The sequence below is a fragment of the Hippichthys cyanospilos genome, chromosome 2 (genome assembly GCF_059441005.1).
Source record: "Hippichthys cyanospilos isolate Australia breed blue-spotted pipefish chromosome 2, RoL_Hcya_1.0, whole genome shotgun sequence".
In the NCBI taxonomy this organism is placed as follows: Eukaryota; Metazoa; Chordata; class Actinopteri; order Syngnathiformes; family Syngnathidae; genus Hippichthys; species Hippichthys cyanospilos.
In genome coordinates, this window is record NC_142370.1 from 11,205,015 (window position 1) to 11,214,421 (window position 9,407).

General features: G+C 39.2%; 1 protein-coding gene across 1 annotated transcript in view; it reads left to right on the top strand.

The window, feature by feature from the left end:
* The window catches only part of LOC148427263 (neural cell adhesion molecule L1.1-like), a 35,299-nt gene extending 26,529 nt beyond the window's left edge, over positions 1–8,770 (top strand). Inside the window, exons 23-29 of the mRNA XM_088407707.1 lie at positions 198–374; positions 1,022–1,135; positions 1,220–1,369; positions 1,766–1,897; positions 1,974–2,046; positions 2,138–2,149; positions 2,898–8,770. Of these exons, the coding sequence (XP_088263833.1) occupies positions 198–374; positions 1,022–1,135; positions 1,220–1,369; positions 1,766–1,897; positions 1,974–2,046; positions 2,138–2,149; positions 2,898–3,156 (917 nt within the window). The 3' untranslated portion in view covers positions 3,157–8,770. The remainder of the gene's footprint in view (positions 1–197; positions 375–1,021; positions 1,136–1,219; positions 1,370–1,765; positions 1,898–1,973; positions 2,047–2,137; positions 2,150–2,897) is intronic.
* The last annotated feature ends 637 nt before the right edge of the window (positions 8,771–9,407 follow it).

Below are 9,407 nucleotides of genomic sequence, written 5' to 3' on the forward strand. Positions count from 1 at the left end.
TGATTCAAAAAGACATTTTATATTGCCATTTTAAATGATATTATATTATTATATATATTACCCATCCCTACAAAAACATATACACACACACACAGTATATATCAACCTCTGTTTTGCAGATTTCACCCTATGTGGGTATTTTTTGAGGACATAATCTCTGCAATGAACTGATTGTTCTGTGTTTGGTGTGCACATAGAGGTGAAGAGCCGAGACAGTCCAGTGCGGATAGACATTATCAGCGATCCCAGCATGACCCACCTTATGCTGGATTCTCTGGACCCCCACAGCTACTACACCTTCCAGGTCACCGCTCGCACCGCTGCCGGGGACGGCCAGCCCATCACCAGGAGGAATGCCACCCTTTTTGATGGAGGTACAATGCTCAATATTTATCTGGATGGAAAATGAGTGGTGGGACATATGTTCAAAAGTTATTTCCAACAATCAGCCTTGAGCAACCAAAACCAATAAATACGTTTTTGTGTCTCAGACATTTTGCTGACATCCCACCATAACAATATTTGGAGTGCAGAATTATTATGAAATATTTTTTTCAGCCAAGTAGCCTTTGGACGGGGAAGAATAAGACTTAAAACAGAGCGTTGTGCCATTAGTGTCTGATTTAATGAATTTTGGAGCGTAGGTTTTTGCGATATCCCTTAGCGTATTTTATTGAGCTACTCCAGAGGATAAATTGTATAAAATATGCCGTGCAACATTTCACAAATAAATCACTCTATCACAATTTAGCAATAAATTGATTCATGTTCCAATTTATTTTTTCTCAATTCGAAAAGGAAAACATACTGTTCCTGTCACGACATTACAAAGCATTCAATTTGATTTGCCGAAGCCTGTGGAAACCTTAAAATTTCACATATCCCCCCTAAGCACCATTATGTACTCCCAAGAGTGCTCGTACCCCTCGAGAACCGCTGCTCTAACTTCAGGGAGTGCTTTTTTCTTGAATCACAGCCTGGGGGAGCTCATCTTTACTTTATTCCTCTTTTCTCCATGCAGTTCCTCCAACAAACATTACTGTCATTCCCGACAAGACATCACTCAACCTGAGCTGGGTGCCTGGAGAGCGAGAGAGGAACCACGGCTTTCACATTGATTTCCTCAAGAAGAGTGGTCAGTGAGAAAAAAAAAATGGCAATGAGATCAGCATAGTAAAAATTCCTTTTTGGCTTACGCCTATAAAATTCCGTTTCACAGCTGGGGGTCAATGGGAGGAGTCGGAAATTGTGAACACCTCGCAAGGTTTCTACTCACTGGCGGGTCTTCAACCAGGAACTGAGTACCACCTTGTTGTTATGCATGGGAACTACACTCAGTGGGAAGCTGCAAGTTGGACCTTAGGACCAGGTATCTACATTGCCCTTTCTTAAGAATGTCTGCATTGAAATTCATTCAAACTATTTGAAAAATTGAACATGGAAAGGAAAGCTCAATGAGGATTTTATGCCATGCCCTATTATTGGGTGTTCACTGAAATGTGTTTGTTTGGTCAAATGCTAATGTAACTAGCAGCTGGTAGCAATGTTTTGGCAGGCATTTTAGATTTAATATGAGATATTTTGTCGATTTGTTTTTTTATAAGTTTTATTTATAAGTCAATTTATGTGACCTAATGGACTTTTTTTCACCTTTCAACTTTATTATAAAATATATTCAGGCAGATGAATGCAGACTTTAAATCGTGCGATTTAGTTCGGAACTAAATCAAATGCTAACATGTTGAGTGCATTGTCTGCCGGTCAGGGCCGTCGGAGGTGAGTGGCGGCTTTGCCACTCAGGGTTGGCTGATTGGGCTCATCAGTGCCATTGTTTTGCTTATCTTGATCCTACTCATCTTGTGCCTGGTCAAGCGCAGGAAGGGCGGGAAATATGCAGGTAAGATTGCACACTGAATTGACTGAATTGACCTTATTGCTTAATGGGGCGTCATGTTTGTTATCTCCCAATGCAGTGAAGGACAAGGAAGATAAAGAGGTGGACTCTGAAGCCCGGCCCATGAAGGACGAAACCTTCGGGGAGTACAGGTTGGTCGTTTGAGTGCAAAAGGATGTTTTTTCACTATTTTTCTTCGATGACTCATCTTATTTTTCACTCTTGTAAATGCTTCACTGGCAGATCTTTGGAGAGGTGAGGAAAGTGATGCATGCCTCACTCTTATTGTATGACTGCTGAACGATTTAGCGCTTTGAGACAAACACCGCCATTTCAGATAGTGATTTCAAGATCGTCGGAGCTGCGTTTTTTTCAAAGGGGCTGTTATACTTAACATGCTACCATGACAGGTCACACAAACCAGCTCTGAAATGGTTAAAAAAAAAAAAAACTGAAAGGAAAACATCACCATTACAACACGTTGTCACCCATTCTCACAAAAGTAATTTCTTTCACGGCCGCTTGGCAAGGCTAGCAACCAAACAGGTTTGCTTTGCAGCAGAACAAATATCATTGTGCGATATACAGTATAAGTCTGTGCAGCAACAGCAACGAACTGCCATGATGTGCGTCTGCTCTTCCATTCTGATGAATAAACGACCCTACGTATAAGGAAGTCTTTCACCAAAGCCGAACAAGGCATACGGGACTCCTCAATACACAACATAGCACTGTTCATCTATTTGTGCATGCTGCTTTTCTTCTACATACATGAGTCAAGGTTGTTGCTGGGGAAAAAGTGGATGGCCATTAAAAAGTTGTTTTGCTTGCTTTTCTCATCACTGTGGAAAATGTCGCTCCGCAATTTGTTATTAGCCTATAGTTAATTTGCATGGGTATACTTTCAACTGTCTAGTGGATAATGATAGACGGAAAGAAGGTAAATGACTTCTTGATGGTGAAAGTTCCATGTATGACGGTTATTCCTCCCATCGTCTCCCAGCGACACGGACGAGAAGCGTTCGGAGAGCCAACCGTCGCTGTGCGGCGATAGCAAGCTCGGCAGCGACGACTCGCTGGCCGAGTACGGCGACAGTGTAGACATCCAGTTCAACGAGGACGGCTCCTTCATCGGCCAGTACAGCGGACGTGCCCCGGCCCCCGCCGGGAACGAAAGCTCCGGCCCCGCCTCCCCGGATAACGCGGCCCCGCCACCACCCATCGCGCCGTCCATGTCCAGCATCCTCAACCGGCCCAGTTAAACACACACGCGCGCACACACACACGCACACAACCACTGTCTGAATACATTCCACACAGTTATGCAGAGAAGATGTTTACACCATGTCTCGCCTTTTCAATGCCACGTTTACCCACAGACTCACGCATATACGGTATAAGATATCACACTTCCAAAATGTACTTGGATTTAAATGGTAAACTACCAATTATGTTTTGAACACACATTTTTAACATTGTACTAGGGATGTCTCCATCACATGATCAGAGATCGAGCCCGTTCATGATTTTTTGCCTTTTTGAATCAAGGGAAATAGAACAGGTTTGTTTGTTTTTGTTTTTTTTTTGGGGGGGGGTACCTTTTTAGTACTACAAAGTAACAAAATAATCCAGAGGTACACAGACAAATAAAAGATAAAGCCAAAAGAAAAAAATAAGCTTGCGTCATGTAAAAATGATCATGTCTGTCATACTGATATATTTGTATGTGGAAAGTGGAGACAATGCAACGGCAACTTGCAATGTGTGCAAATCGAGCATGTGTCTAGCACAACCAATTTAGCCCCGCCCCCAATGTTTGACTTTGTTTAAATCACTGCTCCACCATATTAGACGTTTCAGGCTTTGAAGGTTATGTTTAAATGAGACGAAATTGATATGCTTTTCTTTTCCTTCTCAGCACATCACTAAATTATCGGATTGGGAATCGGGATCTGCAAATCCCCAAAATCAGGCGACTCGGACTCAGGGGCAAAAATGTGAATGGAGCATCCCTTAATAACTCATTCCTTCATTCAAAATTGTTCGTTCGTTCATTCATTGTCTCTCCAAACCTAGTCTCAGACTCACCACCACTCGCCACCAGTAAATACGATCATTTTTAGTGAGGGATTTAGCGCCGTCTTGCGGCATTACCGGAGGAGCATAAATGTTGTTGATTTTTGTTTTGTTTTGTTTTACAACGAACTCAAAAGGCTTAGTCAATAGTGAACCGCAAATACCTGTAGGTGAGGGTTGGCTGGAGACCTCTCAATCAATTTTAAACGTGAGCTACGCTAACTTGGACTGTACTTTGGAATTTGACCAATATAAAGGGGAATACAACTTTAAAAGTGACAGTTTGCCTACCGTTACTTAATGTTTACCTTTTTCCAGAAAACACGTATTCCAAAAAGTAACTCTCGCGCAGCTACACCTTAATGCAGGCTGATTTTCTTCTTGATGCAATCATCAAGGCACTTTTGAGGGAATTGGAGTTTTCCGTATTAAAATATTAGGATATTAGTGGTAGAATATGGTGGAGCCTCATTTTTCCACTGTATTCCATTTAATGCTGCAAGCATCAACAATATTATGTTGCAAGATGTTATTTTCCTCCCCTAGTTAGACCCAGTCTATTCATGTGTGTCCACTGTAGTGGACATTTGTTTTTGGTGTATATTTTTGACTTATTGGAGCTACCTTACTAAGTTCTAGTGTGCTCAGTAGAGGACATCCTGGCCCTTCCAATGATTCCTCACATGTTTGGGTTGGGCGCAGTTAACATTGCTGTCTTTTTGAGACAAAATTAGCACAACATTGGACACAAATGAATAAGCTGGCTCTTGGGAGGACGCAGCAGTAAGTTGATTGCTGGAGTTCCCATGGGAGGTTTTCAGCTTGAAAAAGTTCCGACGTGACCAAAAAAAACATGACATTGTCTCTCTTTGTAAGCAGCCATTTTAAAACAGCGCGTGCATGTGTGTTTTCGTGTGTCCATTCCATTTGTCAGTGCAGCACGTTGCTTTTTCCAGGCGTGTACACTATCTTTACCCTACCAGGCGCAAACATTTGAATGTTATTTTGAATTGAGAGGAGAAACTTTGCCTTACGAGAGTCCCATCAAGCCTCCTCTACTCATGATGCACTCCCTTGCCCTTCCCCCCTCCCCTCTCTCTCTCTCACACACTCACACACACACAATTGAAGGCCCGGGAGAAAGCATGGCGTGACGCAATGGGTCCTGTGTAGCAAATCTCACATGGAGGCTCATCTGCTCTCTGAATGTAAATACCACATTAAGATTGTCATTTTTTTGGTCTATTTTTTTTCTCTCTCCTCTCTCTCTCTCTCTCTCTCTCTCTCTCGCTCTCTCTCGTTGATATTACGATCTCTTGTATCATATACGTAACTGCTGTCTTGTGCCGGCTTATCACTGAATGCTCAGATCACATTTGACGTGAAGCCATTTGTGATGAGTCAGGGGTGAGGATAAAGGTTATTGTTTGAGGTTAGGGTAAGTTAAGGGGTTAGGGTTGGATTTGGATTTGTTTGTTGAAAAAGCCGTAGCATTCAGTGTGTGACCACAACACAGAGCTTTTTTTTCGTGTCACTTTTGTAGATGAGATACATTTAGACCATAGATTCTTAGCACTTCTTTTCCACAGCCGTTTTTTTTTTTTTTTTTTTAGCGCTTTTAACCATGAAGCAGACAGGAGGATAAGGAAGAAGTTGCGCAAACATTTATGCTGCTTTATTGCTTCGTGTGGACAAACTCGTATTTGTATGAGCAGCAAGATGACAAATTACAGACCTAAAATTAGACATCGGCAGTAATAAGTTCAATATAAGAAACTGAAATAAGAAATGTCAACTTTTTAAATGAAACAACGTTGTGCAAATCAACAAACTACAGCAGTAATAACAACACTAAATTGTGCAAATATTTTTAAGGGCTAGTCTACTTATATAGCCATTTTCAGCAGTACAAAGTTTTTGTTTTGTTTAAATAATTGTTTAGTTGGATGATTACAATATCTTTAGGGCTGCCAAACTTTAAAAGTGTTCAATTTGGAGATTAATTTATATGTTATAAAGCGTTAAAATAAATCTTAACACAGTTCTTTTTATTTCTTGTGGCAGCTGCATTATACAGCCTAACTTATACAACACAGAAAGCTCGACAAAAATGGACCTTTCCGTAGTTTTACTTTAAAACGTTGCTCGGCGGATCATTGGAAAATAAAATATTTTTCACTTTGAAAAGTTAATTTCAAACATCTTATTTTATTGTACATCTTTGACGTAGTATGTCACAGCTCAAGTGATGTCCACTGGGCCTCGCACACGTTGCTGGAGTGTGTTTAAGAATGCGACTAATCACACGTGGACAAGTTTGCATTTAATTATTTTACATTTTTGACAGCACTAGAAAATACGCTCTACTGTGCTTGCAATTATGCTTATATGTACTTATAAGCTAAATGCAAAAAAAATGGCCTTTTCCTTATAATGCTATAAGGTATGCTTGCAAACAACCGCCTGGCATTATGCGAACAAATGCTGTTTTTGCCATTTAGCTTACAAATATATTCAAACATATTTACAAGTACGTTTTAGCATTTATTATTATGATCACCCAACTTTGGCTGACTTTGAAAAGGTCATAACATTGTCAAATATAAATATATTTTTACTTTTATCCTCAAAATGTTCAGTGGCATCAGCCCCCTCCATACATATGTATATCTACAAAGATATATTCCAAGGCTATTTCATTTCATAGGAATTTTTTTTGTGAGAAGAAGATGGGAAGGGAATATGCAGATATAATGTTATGCATTGGATGAAATAAAACGCTTGCCTGCATCAAAATAAAGACTTTGCTGAAACATTTAGTTCTTGGATCGAAGCCTTTTGTCAACTACAAGGCCCACAATGCTTAGCAAGAACTTTGCATTATGGGAGTCAGGCTGAGCTACTTAATGAAGTCCCTGAAAGGCTTGCAAATGTCCTAAGTTGTCCCTTAGAGCCTCCCGGTGGTTTTTGGGGTCTCAGCCCAAACATTTCTATTGCACCCTGTTGGTGAGTTGCCGTCGAAAGGATGAATGCAAAATCAGGGAAATGCACAATAAAACATTGAGTTTTCAATATGTCAAAAATTGACAATATTTCCAGTTTATTGATGGCAGCGAATGAGCCCAAAATGCAGGGTGTACCTCTCGACCTCCCGTTTACAAGCATTTAATTGGAACATTTACAATTACATCCAAAGGCATTTTCAAATATATTTGAATGTTCCACGTCCCACAATAAGCTAAATGCTAAAAACAGTTTAATTAGTTAAACGTTTTTAATTGCTTGACCTCATCTCACAACAGGTGAGGAGTGATTGGTCATCAGCACAAGGTGTTGTCATTTTCAATTGACAACTAGATAGAAAAAAAAGTGTTCTGAGAAATTAATTGTAGATTAAAAAAATGATTTATCCAAATTAATTAGACAAAAAAAAAAAAAACAATTTTTACTGCTGAAAAACGGCTAAATATATGGGCTATCCCTAAAACATGATTATCTTACCATCTGATAAGGTTACACACGCCTGCTTGAATTTCAGGTTTTTGTGAGAAAAAAAATAACTGTCTTAAAAAAATAAATAAATAAAGGTTTGACTTTGATTTTATTAGACCAGAAAAAAAATGCCTAAACACATTCAGGACAAATGTGATGTTGTTAGTTGGACATTTGGGTGAAAAGTCTGGCACAAATTTGGCAAGTTTGAGCTCAAAGATCAAACTGGGGTTTCGGCAGTTTGAATGTCCTGTCCTTTCCAATGATATCTCCTGTGTTTGGGTTTAATGCAATTCACTTTGCTGTCTTGCTTCGACAAAATTGACACAACAGTGGGAAAACGAATTTGTTGGGCCTCGGGAGGATATCACAAAAATCTGTGGAACTGGGGCAAAATAAAGCTCATTAAAATAATGCCAAGACTTTTACATGGTCAGTTGAGAAACAGCACCAATATACAAGCATTTATTACAACTAATACATCATTTTGAGCAAAAGCTGAGATTTTCTCCAAAAAATGTAAAAGAATGTCACTTGTGTCAAACTGGAAATCACGGGCTTTTTTTAATGCAGTAAGATATTTTAAACACATGTTTTTGTTACCAAATGTTTTTAATAAATTGTATAATAGCTTGCTTGAATATCTGGGTGCCATTCTTTTTCCTTGTGACATGCAGGATTACAAACATTTCAGAGAATATGATGGCAGTTTCTTAAAAATGATATATACATATAAATGTTGTAGTGACATGGCAAGATTTACATCCAGCTAAACAATTGAATTGACAGGTCTGCTTGATGGGAAAAAAATTGAATGTGTATATGTGTCCTTGTGGAAGTGACTCTAACCTATACATCATTCGGTAATGCAAATTCCACTTGTAAGCTTCATCGCTTAAGAGGGAACAGCACTCATGTCAACTTGCCTCCATGTATTTTGTCAAATTGTTCGATCACATCTTTGGTACACTGCTCTGACACCGTATGTCTGCCTTCTTTTTTATTCATATAAAAAAAAAAATATATATATATATATATATAATATAAAAACCTTAATCAATACGAACTATAAAAAAACTGTTCCCAAATTGACATAAATAACAAATACTAACACTACCGCAAATGGTGGAAGGGTCGCATGAGGTTGCTCTCAATGCTTGATGATGATGAGGATGATGATGATGATGATGATGGGGGGCAGGGCTGTACTGCACGACTGACGTGTGCTAACTTTGTAGCTGCTTGTTGAATTGTGCGCTGTGCTCAAACTCGCTAACTAACCCCCTAATAAACATCAACTAGCATAAATATCACGACTGTGTTCATTCGTGTGACTGCAAATTTGTCTTTGAATCATTTTTCGAATATACACACATCCTTTGGACACACTTTCATATAATATTGTATGAGAAGCAGTGTCCCAAATTTGCTTTGACTGGGGGTGTTTACATTTAAAGAAGAGGTTCTCTTGAGTGGTACGCGGAAACAATCACCGACTAAATTTAGTTGTATTGCCAACGATTAATGGGGAAGTCAAGTAAAAATACAAATTCATGAATTAAGATCGTTTTGCTTTTAAACATTGACACAACATTTCCGATATCAATGCTGAAGCCCCGGGGATCGGACAATACCAATCCGATTCTCCTATAAGATCCGATCCTCCTATCATTCTTAAAAAAATGTTAATATTGTGAGATTGAATTTGACTAGCTGTGAAATGTATGCCCAGAGTTTATACCCAATTAGAGATGAGCGAGTATCAATACCATGTGTCGAGCTGATACTAAGGGTATCGAAGATACTAAATTAGCGTAATATTAATGTTTTCGGGAGTTGTTGCCTTATTTCACGCATACTGCGGTATTTTAACGTTACTGTTTATTTCACATAACGTTACATTTCCTTTCCGTTTACAATTTCCATGGCATTTCAGAGGGCACAC